Genomic DNA, 19,122 nt, shown 5'->3' with positions numbered 1-19,122 from the left:
TAGTTGCTTTCTAACAACCAACTAGAGTCAACAAGCTTCCTACAAAAAGTTTTTCTTGTGTTCTTAAACATCTTTTAATGATTTCGTGTGTGTAAGTATACATGTGAATTTATGGAGCTGGATTTCATTCTGGCAAAACCACTGGCAAAATTCCCATGGAGCTTCAAGGGAACAGCATCAGCCCCTTAATGTTTTAATAGTTTTCTGACTTCTTATTGGCTAACGGACAAGCTACAGTAAGCAAAATTGCTGTGAAGTTTAAAGTAAGCTCTCTCTGCCTTTAATCAGAAAAAACCAAAACGTAGTTGGAGTCTGGCAAGCCTAGACAGTTTAGGACACTTCCTCACTTATTTGTAGAGAAGATTCATGGAACAGTGGCACTCATAAAAGAAGACTTTATTTTTATTTTTATTTTTTTGTACAAGACAGAGTGAAAAAATTGACCTACAGTAGAGTGAAATACTGGGACAAATTTAATAGAATGGGCATGGTGACACTTTTTGGTCTTGATTCCAGCATGGGACTCTGGACCAGAATATCTCCCACATCTGCCAGCTCTGTCATGATATTCTTTCTCGTGAAACAGGTAAGCTAATTCAATAATTAATAATGGACAGTATGAAAGCAGATTTCTACCTTATAACATTTTAACCTTCACAAACAGCATGTTTGTTTCAAAAATCCTTCTGATATAATAACTTATTTTTATTACAAATTAGTCATGAGAAATGTTAGCTGCAAAGCTGTAGAGTTTTATATTAGAACTCAATTCTACTAGGTCATTTATTACAATTTACTTCTATTAATACTCATTCACACTGTGAATAAATTGTGTTTACAACCATTTATATAATCTCTTTTCCTACCAAGATTGATCAGTATTGAATTATATTTGTTTTTCAGTTTTCCTACCAGATATCATTACTATTGTGAATCATGTTTATTTTCTACTGTTTTTACTCTGTTCTAAAACCAGCTTTGCTTTGTTTCTGACACTACCTTTTAGCTTTTCTCTTGTATGAGGGGTGAGCATTGAATCTCCCATTTGTGAAATGTGGCATTACTGGTTTCATTCAGCACCTCCCTCTCCTACGGAGGGCTAGTAAATCTGTGTACGAGTTCTACCTTTATTTCTTGTAGAGGTCCACTAAACTCTTAATTTCCTTTTTTTTTTTTTTTACTAAATAAAAAAAATTCGAATTCTTACTTCTTTCTTCTATACTGTCTTATAATTTGGAAGAATTTTAGGTATTTAATGATAAAACATCTCAGTGTAATTCACTTCAAGGAAATTTTCAAGTAGGTTTTTAATAATCATTATTTATTAATATCAATCTTGATTTGAATAAATTTTCAAAATAATTAATAATATGTGGTAAATTTCAATTCAACAGAATAAAATTCATATATAGATTTAGGGTACATTTCTTTGAAATGAGTGTATATAGGCATTAGCACAACCGACAGATTTACTCTAAACTGAAAACAATAAGGTATTTCTATTCACTCCTTCTCCATTCTTTTGACTTTCTAAGGAAGTGGGTTTGCATCTCTATGTGCTGGAGAGCTGATAACTGTGTTTCTAGCTGTTTTGTGAAGAAAAAGCTACCAGGAAACTCAATTTATTTTTTTAAAAAGAAAATATTCCTAATGCTTTTCTATAATTCAAATCTGGGGCTTCTCTGTTTGGAGCTTCTGTTTATAGAACTGAAACAACTCTTAGGCTTGTGAAACACCTCGACCAAAGCACTGGTTCCATCAATGTTAATAGAAAATCTCCCAAGTACTTCTGTGAGATCAAAACTTCACAAGACTATAAATCATAGTGAATTATTTTGTCATAGTGGTTCTTGGAACTTGTTTAAAGAAATATGTGCTATATTTCTTTATATTTTATTTCATAAGGAAGAAAAATTTAAAGGAATAAGAGTCATACATCACTATATCTATATTTTCTAGCAAAAACTTCTATAAATATGAAAAATAATAAACCAGGACCATGGCTGAAAGAATAAGAAAATATTTAACCTTCTATTTCTAGTTTACACATACACTGAAGGATTTTTTTCTGTCCATTATAGCCTAGTCTCAATAAACAGAAACATTTCATTTCACCAGTAGCTTAGTACAAAAAATTAAAAGCATGAAATCCTGATTATACTGTGGTCAGTTATGAAAAATTTAAACTTAAACCAGTCTGCAAATCATATATAATCCATTTCCTAAATGAAAACTTCAGGCAGCACTTTCTGCTGCTTCCAACATATTTTTAAACAGAGGTGTCATTTTGGTGCAGTTTGTGGACTCTGAGCAAACTAAATAAATTGCTGATTTCTTTTGAGGTATGACTATCAGACTTAGTCATATTATCCAGACGGAGTTGCACCAGGGGCAAGTACTACTCATTAATGTTGTCCTGTACTCCTTCTCAACATCCTCTCTTGTATGTACAACTCCAGAAATGTCAATATTTCCCCATACTGCAACATTTAGGACAGTAGGAAGAATTTCTTCACAGAAATGGTGATTTGATTTTGGAATGGGCTGCCCAGGGAGTGGTAGAGTCACTGTCCACAGAGGTGTTTAAGGAAAGACTGGATGTGGCACTCGGTGCCATGGTCTAGTTAACGTGATGGTGTTTGGTCACAGGTTAGACTTGATCATCTCAGAGGTCTTTTCCAGCCTAATTGATTCTCTGGTTCTATGATTTTCAACAGATGGTTCATGTAACTTCATTTCTACAGCTAAATACAAATTTTCAAAAAGTCCTGACATATATCCTCCAACTGTGGCTCCTACAAGCAAAACATTGCATTAGGTTTATCATGGTGCATGCTCTGCCAAAGGATTCATGTTTCTCTGTGATCTAAATGACCCTTATTTTCTCCTGCCATGTCCAGGGACACCTTCCACCAGACCAAGTCACTCCAAACCCTGTCCAACATGGCCTTAAACGCTTCCAGAGGTGGGGCATACACAGATGCTATAGGAAACCTGTTCCATTCTGATTAGTAATTTAAATCTTTTATATGTTCTTCTAAGTATATTTAAAATTGATTTTTCAGATCAGCTGACAGCTCAACTTTTTTTTCAGCTGCAGCTCTGGTTTTACATAGACTTGATGTTTTTTCATGAGAAAGTTTCATGGTAGAAAACCAAGCAACTCACAAGTATTTACATCAGTAGTGACCAGGTATTGGCTATCTGACCATGCCTGCAGCTTAGAAGAAATGGACAATTCCATAAGGAAGTGATGTGGTTCATTTAGGCTTAAACTGCTCCTCACTGTGGTTGAGTGAACTTCTTCACGACTGTCTGTCAACCTTGACTCCAGGAATGGAACCAAACAAGCAGTCATGTAGCAGTGAGGCTTTCTTTGTATTTCCTTGTCTGTTTAATGCATTTGTTTATCAGAAATTGAAGTGTTCTCCCTTAAACACTGTCTTAAAGTCCTGTCTCCAAATGCATCATCTCCATGTCTCTGCCTCTTCAAATGAGGTTCACCGACCTCTGAGTGTCTGAAAAATCTCCCATGGTTCCCAGCATTTTGAGGCCTGCATGAGGGAAATGTCAAGATGCTTTTTATTTTGGAAACATGCATTCCTTTCTCATGGCTGTTGTAAATATTCTCTCCTTATCTTACAAGCCCATCAGAGGAAGAATAATTATAGTCTTTCTACTCCCTGTAACTTAAGGTAGAATGTCTGGAAATTAGCTGAGAGACTAAAAGCAGAGCACTGAGTGGGTAACATTTTACACAGTAAAAACATGCATGAAATAGTGGTCCTAAGGAAGACCTAGCTCACAGTCTCCATTGTTCTTGTTTTGAAAGTAAATAAATATGGTTTTCTTTTCTTTCTTTAAAAAAAAAACACTCCATAGGTTCAAAGGAACAAATACAGGTGAAGTTCACAGCCATACATTGTTCTGGTTATAAATCTCAGCCCTTAGCACATCACAAAGCTCAGACAAGTTCCGGACAACGATGCATGTGGGAAAGGTAGTTTCAAAAAAAAGAGTCTAGTCCTGACAAAAGGAAATTGATTTTTCCTGGAGAACAGAAAAGCATTCTTTTGGTAGAAGGATTGTTTTAGAAAACTTACATTTGGTTTGGTCACCAAAATTTACTGACTACAATTGGTAACATTTTAAATTTTCATTTCAATTTTCATTTTCGGTAACTTACAGTGACAGTGTTTTTTGACTGTTGGCCTGCCTCTGGCCTCTCAAAGCCCTGGTTTCAGGAGACCAGGGTGCTCATTGCACAGAGACTTCTTAGGCTGGTGTTCTTTTCCCTGGATAAAAAATGATCAAGTCATTGTGCTAATATTGGACTGTAAGCAGCATCTAGCATTATCCTTTCTCTGCTGCTTGGATCCTAATTGGGCATTTCTTCATCAGACCAAACTACCAAAATTATCAATTTTGCATTTAATTCTTCTATTTTTAGCCATTGCTTTTCTAAACAGTTATTATCAGCTATGGCCCTCTTAAAGGCCTCTGCAGTCAGTGTTGTAGGATAAAGATGTGCCAGAAAATATGAATATCCATATATTTAGGGAGGGTATGTTAAAGTATGAGAGTCTCCTTGGGAAAACTGCAACCCTTACATTGCTAAAGGTATATGCCACAGATGTCGACACCGTCCTAAACATTTCAATCACTGTATATAAAATCATTACTAAAATTTGCCTATAACTGGGAATTTAAATTTTTTTTTAAGAGTATAGTAGATTTGATATCAGAACTAATTTTATCATTGGAGATAAATTTAATTTTTTCCTCTCTGCTAGCAGCTGTTGATTTACATCCCTGACTTCACCTTTTCATGCTAATGTCTAGGTCTCTTTCCTTTCTGCCTACAGGCTTCCCAGTGCTAAGGGGGTAACTCAAGCCAGCACATCCAAGCAGGGCTCCTAAGACTCTACTCTCAGTCCCTTTATCAATCAGCACTGACAATCCCCTCAAGCCCTGTCATCTGTGGCCACAGAGTTATCCACATCTTATAAATGCTGCAACTCTCTCCCATGCAACATGCCAGAATTTGTCTGTCAAAGCAAGTACCTGTTCAGACATCAATGTCCTTTTTTGCTTTACTTGCGGTCTCAGCCCATCTTCACCCAGAGAAGAAAAGAGTGGGTGATAGGCCCAGTATGACCTTGTGGGTTGAGGGTGGATTGTTCTTGCTTTTAGGAGCAGCTAAACATGTTTGGGCACGGAAGATTCCAGAGCACAGCACAGGGTGAGCAGGCAAAGAGAAAGAATCAGAGCAAGTGTTCTGGTTCCAGCCATGGTAGGGACAAAGAGATTATTCCATGACACCTCACCTCATTGCTGGGGGAGGGGGAAGGGACTCTCTTCCAGGGGGAAGGGGTTACTTCCAGTCAAGCAAATGTGGAGGAAGGACCGGTTTGGTACTGTCTGTTTTCAGTGGTTGATTTCCATGTGAGTAATTTCTTCTCTTGTACCCTCTATCCTTAGTACTGATGGTGTTGCTGTTCTCTTTCTTATCTCATTGCTGTTTCCAGTAAATTGTTCTTATCTCAACTTGTGATCTTTGCCTTTATGCCTCCAGTTAGAGAGGAGAGGGGAAGTTGCTCATGGTTTTATTGGGAGTACTAAACTGGAGAATACCATTCCTAAACCATGACAGCCTGGAGCCAGGAGCCTGCCAGCATAGGAGCAGCCAAGCAGTGGAGACTGCTCTTGTAATCACAGGATGGTGGCCTTCCAGAAGGGACTCAGTAGAGTCTGCTATCATTAGACTGACTAAATACGAAGTTAAGACTGTCTTCAAAGCTTCACTACTAAAAGGGAGATTTTTCTTGAGGTGCTTTTATTTCTATTCTTTCTAAACAGATCACATCAACATATCATATTCCAGATTAAACTGTCTTCAGAAATGTAGCTTTTCAGAATTTAAAAATTCTTGATCTCCTCTGGAAGAGGAAGATCAGACTGGAAGGTGTAGAAAAAAACAGCTTTGAAAATATCTAAAACATAGATATTACATAGTAATACTAGATATTATATATTGATATAAGGTATTAGATATAACATTAGATATTGAAAATATCTAAAACAAAAAAACCCCAACGCCAGTAAAGCCCCCCAACCATGCAAAAACATCTCATCCTAAAAAAGAAAAAAAACCCAAATAAGAAAAAAGGAAAATAAATGTACTTATAAAAGTTCAGAACATAAGAAAATCCATTTGTGTGAGATGTTTTATATGGAGAAAATTTTGAAAAGGGGAAAAACAATTCTCCATTTTATTACATGGATAATCTTGAGGGCAAAGACTCTTCTCACCTATGGACACAAGAGGAAAGCAAATTAGTGTCCTGTCCAGGCAAAAAAGGGCAGCACGGTGCAGATGGGAGAGTAAAACTAAAATTTACAAAAGTGTTTCTTAAAAAAAAAATAAAAAAAGAGGAAAAGAAATATGTCTAGGGCACAATTGTGCAGCTGCTAGTGAAATAAGTGGTCTTTGAAATGCTGGACAGGAGTACAGAACACACCAGAGGAAAGGTGGTAGTAGTTAAATAACAAAACTTATTCATTACTCTTATATTCTTTTTTTCTTTTTTTTTTTCTGTACTACTCAACCAGGTGTGCTTGATTATCTTTAAAAAACTGTAAAAATAAACAGCCATCAAAATTGTCGTCAGTCAGATTCCTGCATTAAACTAGCAGAAACCTAAATCCATGGCTGACCTTGGCATAAGTTAACTATAAAAAGACTAGAAAGACTGTGAAGTTAGTGAAGATCAGCACACATTTTCTACAGTAGAGGAATGAAATGACAATATTTTTAGTGCACCCTCACAATTCCTGGCATTTAAATGTCCATGTAGATTTTTTAAAAGGGACTTTACAGAAGTTGAAAAAAAAATGTGGTAATATAGCACTATGGCAATACATTACTTGTTTGGGCAGAGAGAGCAAATGAAGAAATTTCAATAATAGTGTGGTGAGGCCCTGGCACAGGTTGCCCAGAGAAGCTGTGGCTGCCCCATCCCTGGAAGGGTTCAAGGCCAGGTTGGACGGGGTTTGGAGCAATCTGGAATAGTGGAAGGTGCCCCTGCCCATGATGGGGAGTTGGAACTACATGATCTTTAATCTCCCTTCTAACCTCAAGCTTTCTGTGTTTCTGCGATTCTATAATTTCCAGAGAAGGAATGTCTGTCTTTATCTCCCTTTTTATCTACCCTCCATTGTCCTCTCTGTCCTCTTCTTTCCTCTTCTCTGACATTTCTTATAATGGAAAGAATCCTGCCATTAAAGACCACAAGACTCTAACTGATTTTCCTCATGTACAGTATTTTCACTCCCAGGCCAAAGGATCTCTGCTGGAAAAAACCACTACTGAATGGAATAAATATAAACAGGAATGCTTGAAAATGCTACAGGAATCAACTATAGATACTGGTAAGGAATTAAACAGCACAATAAAGAATCATGTTAAGTAACATAAATGAATATGCAAATCATGAAATTAATGGCTCTCTTATTCCTGAAACATATTAGGTTCCTACACATAAAACCAGGTCATATAAAGAAAGGAAACATTGAACAGATGATACCACTGTGGTGTGTCATTGAGTGCCTGGTCCAGAGGTATCTGCTAGCCATTTTTTGTAAGAACCTGGTAAGACCAGTTTTCACTTCCTGTTTCAGCCTGAAGGAAGTCAAACCTGATTCCTGGAAACTATGCTAACCACAGGAGAACAGAGCACCCAGGGAAAAGAATATGTCTCCCATTTCTGTACTTTGAAACCTGAACCATGGCAAAAAAGGACTCAAAACACTTGGGACATGACAGAGGACAGAGTCTGTTTTCTGCCTGGTCAAGGCAGCTGAGGAGCTGCTACCTTCTCACAGGACTGCTTGTGCATTTTGGGACACAGTCATTAGGATAATAAGCTGAGATACAGAACCAGGTTTCCCCATGTTCGCTTGACACAAACATTAGCTTTATGTCCCTTGTTTATTCTCTTGTGTCTATGGCTCTTGGATTCTTGGATAAAGAGCAGTATAGCTTCAGAGGACAGTGTCTTGTCCTGAGTCCATACCTCCCACCTTTGGTTAGGTGCTCAAAGTTTTATGCTGTTTGGCAAAAAAGGATTTTATAATCTGTCATTCTTTCACTCTGCTCATGTGTAAACTCTGCTCAGTAGAGTATAAACTCGGCTCAGCTAGGTGTTTTGTCTTAAAGAAAAGATAGAAAGGATTTGGTTACAGTAGTTGGAGAAGTCCAAGAAGCAGCTGGGAGAGAGGTGATTGCAGTTCACCAAGGAAAGATTAAAAGTGAATCTGGCTATAGGTAGGTATTGAAAGCACCCTCACCAAATTTGATGGGGACTCCAAATGAGGAGGTGAGGTGGATGTGTCAGAAGTCAGAGTCATCTGTGGAAAATAGGACAGAAAACACAGAAAGGTCAGAGAAAGAAGCTTGCATAAGTTACACACTATGTGACTACAGTCAAAGAGGCAAGAAAGTGGTGAGGACTGCAGAGAGGACAAGTGTTTTTCTGAAAAGCAAGGGAAGCAAAGCACAGATCAGCTCAACCAGTACACGTACAGTATGGTTTACAACTAACACTGACAGGAAAGAAAGAGAAAGAGTAGTGAGCAGCTAGAGATCAATGACCAGTGGTGACCTTAGTGTGCAGAAACCCTCAGCATGATGCAAAAGAAGAGTATGTTTTCCTGCGAAGGCAGAGAATGGTGTCTTTGGTGGCAATTACAACTAAGCCAGATGACCCTGGCAAGATATTAGAGGGAAGTAGTTTGTAGTAGGTGATGAAGAGAACTATGGGGACTCAGAACTCCAGTTTTCATGAAATCAAAAAAAAAAAAGAGGTATTTATCTGGCAACCTACCCAATCTACACTTGAACAAACCTTGATCAGAAATTGGGGAAAGGAATAATAAAAATGCAGCTGTAAATGTTAACAGCTACACAGGTCATAACACAGATGGTGCCACAGATGTTGAGCCTCAAAGATAGAATGGAATTTGTAAAAATGCACATACTGTGCTCTGTATTTGAGCAGAAGCACCCCACAAAATATGCTAGTGAGATAGCACACAATATATTTTTGCTAAGTGAGAAGAACTTCAGTGTATCCCAAAAAGAAAGACACTAGGGAAACCATTAATGCATTTTATTTTTTGTTACCGTCACCTGATTGCACCATTTCAATTCTGCATTATCAAATGTTTTATCTTTACCTTAAGTCCTGGGAGTGATATGATACCTATGAATCTTAAAACTGAGTTAGTCTGAGATATTACCAGTGATACCACCTCTGTTAATATCTCTTGTAATATGAGGTATTGCCTAAAGACTAAGAGAAGTCACTGTGAGAAGCTGGCAGAGGTCTGAGCTAAGAACAGTTGTCACAGGGTTTGGGAAAGGTGAAATATCTTCCATTTACCAGTCTGCTGCATGTACCAAAACCAATGAGTGATAGCATGCCCAGAATCTGACTGTTATATTTGGACCACAGAGGCCTCAGGATCATAATCTCGTAAAATCACAGACACATAGAACTTCCTGAGTTGGAAGGGACCCACAAGGATCATCCCATCCAACCCCTGACCCTGCCCATGACACCCCAACAATCCCATGATCTCCCTGAGAGCATTGTCCAAATGCTCCTTGAGCTCTGGCAGCCTTGGTGCTGTGCCCACTGCCCTGGGGAGCCTGGCCAGTGCCCCACCACCCTCTGGAGGAAGAACCTTTTGCTGAGATCCAACCTGAGCCTGCCCTGACACAGCTCCAGCCATTCCCTCAGGTGCTGTCACTGGTCACAGAGATCAGAGATCAGTGCCTGCCCCTCCACTGCCCCTTTTGAGGAAGTTACAGACCACAGTGAGGTCTGACCTCAGTATCTGTGAAGAGCAATACCCTTATCTCTTAGTAAAGTGTGTAAAACCTGCAGCTGTTGTGTGGATCCAAGGAAGAAAGGCAGCAGCTGTTTCTGCCCTGTGCATGGAGCACTGCACAGTGAATGCACAATGTTTATCTGCTACATCTTGTTACTCTGGAGTAGCTTGCAGGTTACCTGGAACAGCACACTGGTTTGTCCATTGTCTGGACAGCTTTTTGTAAAACTTTTATTTGCTTCTCTCACCAGGAATACATTGCAATGGGACATTCGATCAGTTTGTTTGCTGGCCTTACTCACCCCCAGGAAATGTCTCTGTTCCTTGTCCTTCATATTTGCCATGGTTGGAAAATGGTAATGTGAAAGTGGTAACTTGTCTTCGAGTTTGTGCTGGGAATCCAGCTAAAGGACAGGTGATGCTTGTCTACCTTGTCCCTGTGTCCTCTGAAGTGTCTGAGTGCTCTCTTGGCTCTTTCTACCCCTTTTCTGAATTGAGGTACAAAATCATTGTTGATGTTTATTTGCTGTTTTTTCCATTTGTGCTTACCACATCTCCATATTGTCTGCTCTAAAGCAACATTCGCAAGGTCACATAAAGATATTGTCAGGACTTTATTGATAGTAACTGATCAGGGGCTCAGCTTCTGAAGTTCAACTTCTGGAGTCCCCACTGACCCCCAGACATGAAGTTCTCTCCCAGAAAACTGTAAGAGCCAAACCAAGCAGCAGACCAAGCAGTCAGCCCTCCAGTAGGATATAGCACATCAACAGCAAGTGGTGTGGTGAACAAACAAGCCTTCCAAGTAGTGTTTTCCTGGCAGGAGTGGAGCAAGGAAGTTCTTAAGAAGGGAAAAATAAAAACATCTTCAGAAGCAAAATTGTTGAAGAGCAAACAACATTACATTTCTCCTAAAGAAATGAAAAGCTATTCCTACCACCACAGACCAGCATTTGTGAATCCTGCTACACAGCCTTTCTTAGCTGCATTTCTAATACCACTTGGAGGGACCAATTCTGCCTGAGTTTTTTAACACTTGGGAGACTACTATAGGTTGCTTATCTCAGCTTTCTCGAGCTCACACCACACATAGTTTGTTCTTTAATATCATTTATTCTTTTTTATGCTGATAAGCAGAAAGAGATCAAGCTTCTATCTAATCTTCCAAACAACCGCTTCTACCAACAATTTAGAACAGATCCAATTCTTCACAATAAACACAAAAACATCTTCCCTCCGTGTAACAGAGACTCTTTTTTCTCTTTTTCTGTCTGAATTTTCACAAAAACTAGGACAATGCAGTGAAAACCAAGAAAGATTCACCAGTTCACTCCAGGTGCTGAAGGGGCCCCGTAGCACAGAACTGAAACGCCAACCTGCAACACTTACCATACCAGGTGTTTCAGGGAAATATTATTCCTTAATCAAATTCTCCTACAGTTTTGACTGCACAACCTGGGCAATGAATTACCCATATTTGATGGAGCTTAGGAGCTTAATGAGGAAAAAGAATAAAGTGAGATTTAGGCTTTTTTTTTTTTTTTTTTTGGATGTAGTAACTGTGTGGAGTTGTTTGTAAAAATCAGGTACTTTCTGGGAATTTATTTCTACTAGATTACATTCCTACTTTGTCCTATGTAAATATGGAAAATATATTGTCCAAGACAAAAGAAAAGTGGAGTTTATTGCTTTTTTGAGTGGGGGTGGTGTGGCATCTATTGTGGTGGTACAAGGAAGAAATCTTTCCAACGTGTATGAAAAAATGAAATCTTTATTTTGATCTTTCTGACTAAACCTCTGTTTACTTTCAGGAAGCATAGGACATGTATACAGAGTCTGCTTGGATGAAGGGATTTGGCAAACAAAGGAAAATTCCACAGACATTTGGCGAGATAGTTCAGAATGTTCTGAGCAAAATCATTTCAAAAAAAAAGTAAGTATGTTTTATATTATGGTTGAATACTTTAATCTTCTTAATCCCTTCTTGAGTAACTGACAAAACATTTCCACTGAATACCTGAAATGAATGTTCAAATTTCGTTTAAATTACCAAATAGAAAGCTGTTATTTTATTTAGAAGCAGCAGAAGAGGAAATATTAAGGAAGGGGATTCCTGCTTTAGATGCCACAAATTATTTTCTCTTCAGAGTCTAGTGTTCACATATGCTGTTTTTCCCTAATAAAATAGAAAAAGACTGCAACCTGTCAAGCAAATAAATGCAAACATCCCAGCATCTCCACAAATCATAATAGTCTATCAAGTTCAGACAACTTCCTCTTGAGCCCTTCAACATTTAATAAGCCTTTTAGCACTTAATGAACCATTAATTGGTCATTTCAAGTTTAGTTGATCAGAGACTGGAGGATTCTCTCTAGTGCTGATGCCTTCCATCCTGTATTTTCCGTATTGCATCAGCCCAAGAGCTGGACTTTGTCAACAGAGGGGAAACTTCTTTTGCCATGGAATTCAGCTTAGCTGATGTAAAAATTAATCTTTTAGATGAGCACTGTTATTTTTTACTTTATTGGATGAGTACTGTTTATTACTTTATCTAGTAACATTGCTTTATTGATTAGTAATGAAACACTATTAGTTCAGTATCTCCAGGCACTACAACTACTAAGTTTTTCATAAGTTCTTTATATAGTGAGTACATGAATTTATAAACTTTCAGTTTATTTAGTGACTAATGGCTGGGAATCTCCTGCAACCACACTGCTCTGCCTGGTCATTTTCACCCTCTTCGAGAGGCCCAGCTCACAAGCATAAAATCATTAAGGACAACTACTAGCAGAAAGACCGTGCTAAAATCCCTGGTGCTGAGAAGGAAAACAAGAAAAACAGCAAACTCACGGAGGAAAAGACACAGGTTCCAAGAAAATCTCTGCAGACCAGATATGGATTATAAAAATTGCATATATCTCACATTCCCTCTGCAGAGAAGCTTTCATTGAGCTAGAAAAGGAGTATGAATAGTTGAGAGGTAGACATAAGCAGCTAAAATGGAAAAACCTAGCAAAAAAAAAAAAGTTAAATGAAGTAAATTGGAAGGAAATTTGTGGTGCAGGGCCAGGAGCTGAACTTGGACTCCTTGTGGGTACCTTTCAGCTCAGGATGTTCTATGATAATCTATGAAAATGTAAGTGCTTTTCTTCCTCCTCTGGGGTCTTATTTGTCACTTGAAGACATTCTATAAAGCTCCAATTTAATATTTTTTATTTTTTTTCTTTGAACTCGAGGCTGAAGTCAGGCTATTTCAATACCTCTCGACAGAGCTAACTCTCAAAATTGTACAGCACAACTGATCTATAACTGTGTCTCCAGGCCACACACAGAGTAAGTGTACTTGTGTGTGCAGGTTGAGTGTGTTGATCTCTGCAACTGTTAACCCACCAGGATCTATTTGGTGCATGGAATCATGGCAATGAGTAGCTGTGATTCAGACTATGAATGGTGTTTGTGCAGGAGAAATTTGAAAAGAGTCTGAGAGTGCTTTTGAATTTATAAAGAAACTAAGGCTGGCTGCAAATGTCTCTGTCATACACTGGTTTCACAAGGCAGTGCAGAGGGCAGGCACAAGAACTCTACCCTGGCTCCTTGCAACTCGAAGGTGAACATGAAAGTTTCTGAGCTGTGTTTGTGATCTGCCTGCCTACCTACATAACATATTTTTCTTCTTTGTTTCTAGGAAGAAGAACATAAACTACTTACCATATTACAGCTGTTATACACTATAGGATATTACTTTTCTCTGATCTCACTTGTATTAGCTCTGCTTATACTTTCTTTACTCAGGTTAGTACAAATTTACATGCATTTTAGAAGTACAGACTCCTGTACACACATTCTCCTTTTTATGTAATTGAATGTATGACTTAGATTGCAATGCTCTGGTACATTCCAGCCTTCCAGTACCTAAAGGGGTTACAAAAAATGCTGGAAAGGGACTTTGGACAAGGGCATGGAGTGACAGGAAAAGGCTTTAAGATGAAGAGGGTATATTTAGACTAGATATTAGGAAGAAATTCCTGTTAGGCCGTGGCACAGGTCATCCACAGAAACTGGTCTCCCCATCCCTGGACGTGTTCAAGGCCAGGTTGGACAGGCCTTGGAGCAACCTGTTCTAGTGGAAGGTGTACCTGACCATGGTAGGGGGTGGAATGAGAAGGGGATTATGGTCCCTTCCAACCCAAACTATTCTGTGATTCTATGTAAATAACTTGTTTTCCTAATAAGCAATACAAAAGCAATTCCTAAGCAAAATCCACTCATGACAACAATATGAATACAACAGCTGTTTTGTTACTTTTTTGTTGATTTTTTAAAATTTTATTTCTGCAAATTAAATATATTGCAGAGGATTCATACATTATTTTTTCTCCCACAGAAAACTTCACTGCACAAGAAACTACATCCATATGAATTTATTTGCATCTTTTATCTTGCGTGCCACAGCAGTTCTTATAAAAGACACTGTATACTACAATATTTACTCAAAGAGACCAAATGATGAAACTGGATGGATACTATACCTCAGTCCAGAGGTAATGAGTTATTTCATAGCTAATAGTAAATATGTGCTGCTAGTGGCCATAACAGTTACAGTTTTGGAAATTTACCATCATCAGGTTTTGAGGTATTTGTTGATTGAACTTAGGATGTTGAAATTTTGCTGATAAAATTTGGCATAATCAAGATAAAATTCTGATTTGACAAATTGTAATAGATTGATTTTATAGGAAGGTTCTTATAGAAAGAACATATTAATGGAGTGCTATATTTAGAAACAGACACCTAAGTGAAACAACTCACACCTGCAACTTTCAGGAAGAAATCTCGGTATTTATTTGGCACCTATTTAACACCACATTTATTCACTCCTCTTATGCATAGCATAAAGCAGTGCACACAAATCTTGCTTTTCCGACAATAGTAATTGTAGTGATTTAGGAATGGTATTCCCCAACTTGGTGTTCACTGAAACACCACGTGCCGCTCGCTCACTCCCCCCATCCCCCTGCGGTGGGAAGGAGAGGAGAATTAGAGATACAGAAGGCAGAGATCGTGGGTTGAGAAAAGAGCAATTTACTGGAAGAAGCAATAAGATAATAAAATGAACAGTAATATCCACAATACCAATGACAGAGGTAGGCAAACGATTCACACCAATCACTCACCATGTGGAACTGATGCCACCTGACTGCTCACCCAGCAAACCGGAAAAATGCAACTGCCCTGTGCAGGGCTGGGGTGGGATCGAAAACCCTGGGGTCCTGCTGTACATCTCCTGGCTGCTGCAAAAGTTACTCCTGTCTGGCTGGAACCAGGACAGTATCACACAGTGTATTTCTTCCCTGTGAGAGTGGTGAGGTCCTGACACAGGCTGTCCAGAGAAACTGTGGCTGCCCCATCCCTGGAAGTGTCCAAGGCCAGGTTGGATGGGGCTTGGAGCAACCTGGTCTAGTGGAAGGTGTCCCTGTCTGTGGTTGGGGGGTGGAACTAGATGATCTCTAATGTCCCTTCCAACCCAAACCACTCTGTGATTTTCTATGAAACAGCACTAAGAGAGAGGAAAAACAGTATAAAGGCTTTTCTGTACTAGGAAAATGTATTAATTTTCTTACATTTGTTTAGAAAATGGAATAACAACACCTCATTTGTGACCACTGTGAATAAATTATACTTGCAGAATGTTGTAAGAATAAAGCTTACCCATGTCAACAAGCAAAATTAACTGCAAGATGTTAATGGTGACTATTATTTTAATAGTTCATCAGTAAAAATTCTGATATGCGGATTATGACATCTATATTTACAATGATTCCTGATCTCTCATTCCTACAGATTGTAATAATTTGCAGGACTGCCCAGTTTTTCATGCATTACTTTGTTGGGGCAAATTACTTTTGGCTATTAGTAGAAGGAATTTATCTGCACACATTATTGATAACTGTGGTACTCTCTGAAAGACGACTGCTGCAGACATACATTGTGATAGGATGGGGTAAGTCCTTAACTATTTCTAAGTACTTGATTATGTGATGCTTTGTTGAGTCAGTGGAGGATATTTTGTAAAGAAGAAAGTAAAATCTGAACTCTGCTAGTTTTGAAGCCAGCAATTGTAAATGAGAGTATGCCAGTAGTGGTACATTCATGGCAGCTCAGCTGGACCTGCACGTAGAGGACTTAGTAAAATTGGTTCATAAGAAAACAGGAACCTGGTGGGCAGAACAAGAAGAAATTTTACTATATTTGACTGTATATTCTGTCGTCACTGAATATTATGGTACCACCAGCAACTTCATTTCCTTCTTTTGTAATAGAGCACCTACGTAACAAAAAATGTCAAAACATAAGCAATTTTCTTTTAAATGTTCCCCTTCCAACCTCACCTGAAAGTTCTACAGTGTGCTTTAAGGTAGAGGACAATCTGAAACACTGCATGAGTCAGGTCTTACATTTCAGGCATTTTTCGTGAAATAAAGACAATGTAATGTTAGTTACAAGCATTTAAACAATTTTGTATATACTATGTCCTGTAGTCTGACAATTTTTTATTTTTTTTTTGCTTACTCAGTGAGTGTAATTCTGTATCTTGCCTGGACAAAGGAGAAAATCAAGGTTTCCCAATTACAGATAATCATCTAAAAGCTACCTGTACAACTTGCTGGCCTCTGAAAGTTTAAAATTATGATTAAAAGTGTCCTCTTAAACAGTATCTAAGTTTGTTGCAAGAGCTTTTCATTCAAATCTGGGGGCCTGAGCTAAGAAGTAGGATAGAAGGGTTGGCCATAAGAAGTTCTGACTATAAAACTTTTATCAATGTATGATTTTACAAGATGGTTCACTGTCACTCCCGGAGTGCGTCCTTCACAGCACCGCGGCCCCGGCCTGGCCCCGGGCGTGTGTGCACGGCTCGGCCCCGCGTGCGGAAAGGAGCGAGAGAGTGGGAGCTTTGCCGGTGCGGACAGTGCCATCGTGGGACATAAGAGGGGGAGCTTCGGAGCGCACAGAGGAGAAGGACAACTCTAAACCCGGGCAGATGGAGCTCGATCAGCCCTGTAAGGTCATCCATCTAAGAGAAGGTCATTCTAATTAAACCTATGTCCTGAGGACCTCGCTGCCACCGTCCAAGCTCGCTCGGCCCTGGCAGATGAACCTTAGGATTAAAGGGTGGGTTCAGTCCAGCGCATGCTGCGTCTCACCTAAAAAATCCACTGCGCAGGCTCGAAGGCCTTACCCGCATTTGCAAAGCCCTGTAGTGACATCTTCTACAAATGCAGTCACACAAAGATCAAAAAACAAAGGCATACACCTGCCTCCAAAGGTGTACCCAAATTAACTCTAGCATGCTGGAACATCAGAACCATGCTCGATTCGGCAGATAGGGGATGTCCTGAGCGTCGGTCTGCCCTAACTGCCCATGAACTGTCATGTCTCAACATTGGCATTGCTGCTCTCAGCGAAGTTCGCCTTCACGAGGAAGGCAGCCTCAGAGAACATGGTGCCAGTTACACACTCTTTTGGTCAGGTAAGTCCAGAACTGAAAGGCATCTCTCAGGAGTCGGCTTCATGATCAAAAACTCTATTGTTCCTAAACTCAAAAATCTGCCAACAAGTCATTCTGACCAAATTATCTCCCTACATCTTCCACTACACAACAAGCAACACGTTGTCCTCTTTAGTATATACACCCCAACTCTCCAAGCTGACCCTACTGAAAAAGATAAATTTTACACGAACCTGCGCCGCCTTACCCAGGAGGTTCCTGCAGATGATAAGATCATTATCCTTGGTGATTTCAACGCCAGAGTAGGAAAGAATTTTGAAGCCTGGAAAGGAATATTAGGCAAGCATGGTGTTGGAAACTGCAACGATAATGGTCGACTTCTGTTAGAATTCTGTGCGGAGCAACAGCTCACCATCACTAACACTATCTTTCAGCAGAAAAATAGTCTGAAGACAACCTGGATGCATCCCAGATCCAAACATTGGCACCTCGTCAATTATGTCTTGGTGCGTCGGAGAGATGTCCACGATGTCCACCACACCCATGTGATACCCAGTGCAGAATGCCAAACAGACCATGGGCTGGTGCACTACAAACTTAACCTCAATCTTAAATTCAAACCTAAAAGGGGCAGTATCCCAAGGAGGAGACTCCAAGTTAACAATCTTCAATCAACCACAGTGAGAAACAAATTCCAGACTAATCTTCAAACTAGGCTCAAAAACCATTCCATGGATTCTACAGATACCTCTCCTAAAACACTTTGGCACCATATTAAAAACAGCATCCTGCAGTCCTCTGAAAAATCCTTAGGGTTTTCCCTCAAGAAGAACAAGGACTGGTTCGATGAAAACAATCAAGAGATCCAGGAATTGTTGAGGAAGAAGAGAACTGCCCACAAGCACACCTTGCACTGCCATCGTGGCACATAAGAAAAGGAGCCTTTCGCCTTGCATGCAGCAAGCTCCAACAGAAACTCCGTGACATCCAGAACAGTCTTGCTGAAAAAACCCAATTATGCACAGACACAGGTGATCACAGAGGATTCTATGAAGCCCTGAAAACAGCATACGGGCCTACATACCAAGCCCAAAGTCCTCTACTCAGCACTGATGGTCAAACTCTTCTGACACATAAAACCTCCATTCTGAATCGATGGTCTGAACACTTTCAGACTCTTTTCAGTACTAACCGTGTAGTCCAAGACTCAGCTATTCAGTCCATCACACAACAACCGGTGAAGTATGAATTGGATACTGCCCCCACTTTAGGAGAAACCCTTAAGGTCATACAGCAGGTGAAAATCGGCAAGGCAGCTGGGGTTGATGGAATTCCACCTGAAGTCTGGAAACATGGGGCCTTGCACTCCATGCTAAATTTCACGAGTTTGTGGTGTGCTGTTGGGAACTAGGCGAACTACCAGATCTGTTCAAATTACCGTGGTATTACTCTGCTCTCCATTGCTGGCAAAATCCTGGCAAGAATACTCTTGAACAGACTAATACCCACTATAGCAGAAGGAATTCTACCTGAAAGCCAGTGTGGTTTCAGAGTCAACAGGAGTACCACAGACATGGTATTTGTTCTCAGACAACTGCAAGAGAAGTGTAGGGAACAAAACAAAGGTCTCTATGTAACCTTTGTTGATCTCACCAAGGTTTTCGATACTGTGAGCAGAAAAGGTCTGTGGCAGATTTTGGAACATTTAGGATGTCCC

General features: G+C 39.5%; 1 protein-coding gene across 2 annotated transcripts in view; it reads left to right on the top strand.

Moving 5' to 3' along the window:
* The window catches only part of GLP2R (glucagon like peptide 2 receptor), a 40,529-nt gene that overhangs the window by 3,610 nt on the left and 17,797 nt on the right, over positions 1–19,122 (top strand). The window contains exons 3-10 of one of the 2 annotated variants that reach the window (XM_051798046.1): positions 426–586; positions 7,338–7,431; positions 10,146–10,250; positions 11,187–11,291; positions 11,706–11,827; positions 13,584–13,690; positions 14,283–14,439; positions 15,740–15,899. In XM_051798046.1, the coding sequence (XP_051654006.1) occupies positions 426–586; positions 7,338–7,431; positions 10,146–10,250; positions 11,187–11,291; positions 11,706–11,827; positions 13,584–13,690; positions 14,283–14,439; positions 15,740–15,899 (1,011 nt within the window). The remainder of the gene's footprint in view (positions 1–425; positions 587–7,337; positions 7,432–10,145; positions 10,251–11,186; positions 11,292–11,705; positions 11,828–13,583; positions 13,691–14,282; positions 14,440–15,739; positions 15,900–19,122) is intronic. The other variant, XM_051798048.1, reaches the window with a different exon arrangement.

Source organism: Manacus candei, unplaced genomic scaffold (genome assembly GCF_025592945.1).
Source record: "Manacus candei isolate 608988 ecotype Guabito, Panama unplaced genomic scaffold, ASM2559294v1 h1tg000047l, whole genome shotgun sequence".
Lineage (NCBI taxonomy): Eukaryota > Metazoa > Chordata > Aves > Passeriformes > Pipridae > Manacus > Manacus candei.
The sequence above is the reverse complement of the archived record's forward strand: the minus strand, read 5'-3'. Positions and strand labels throughout refer to the sequence as shown.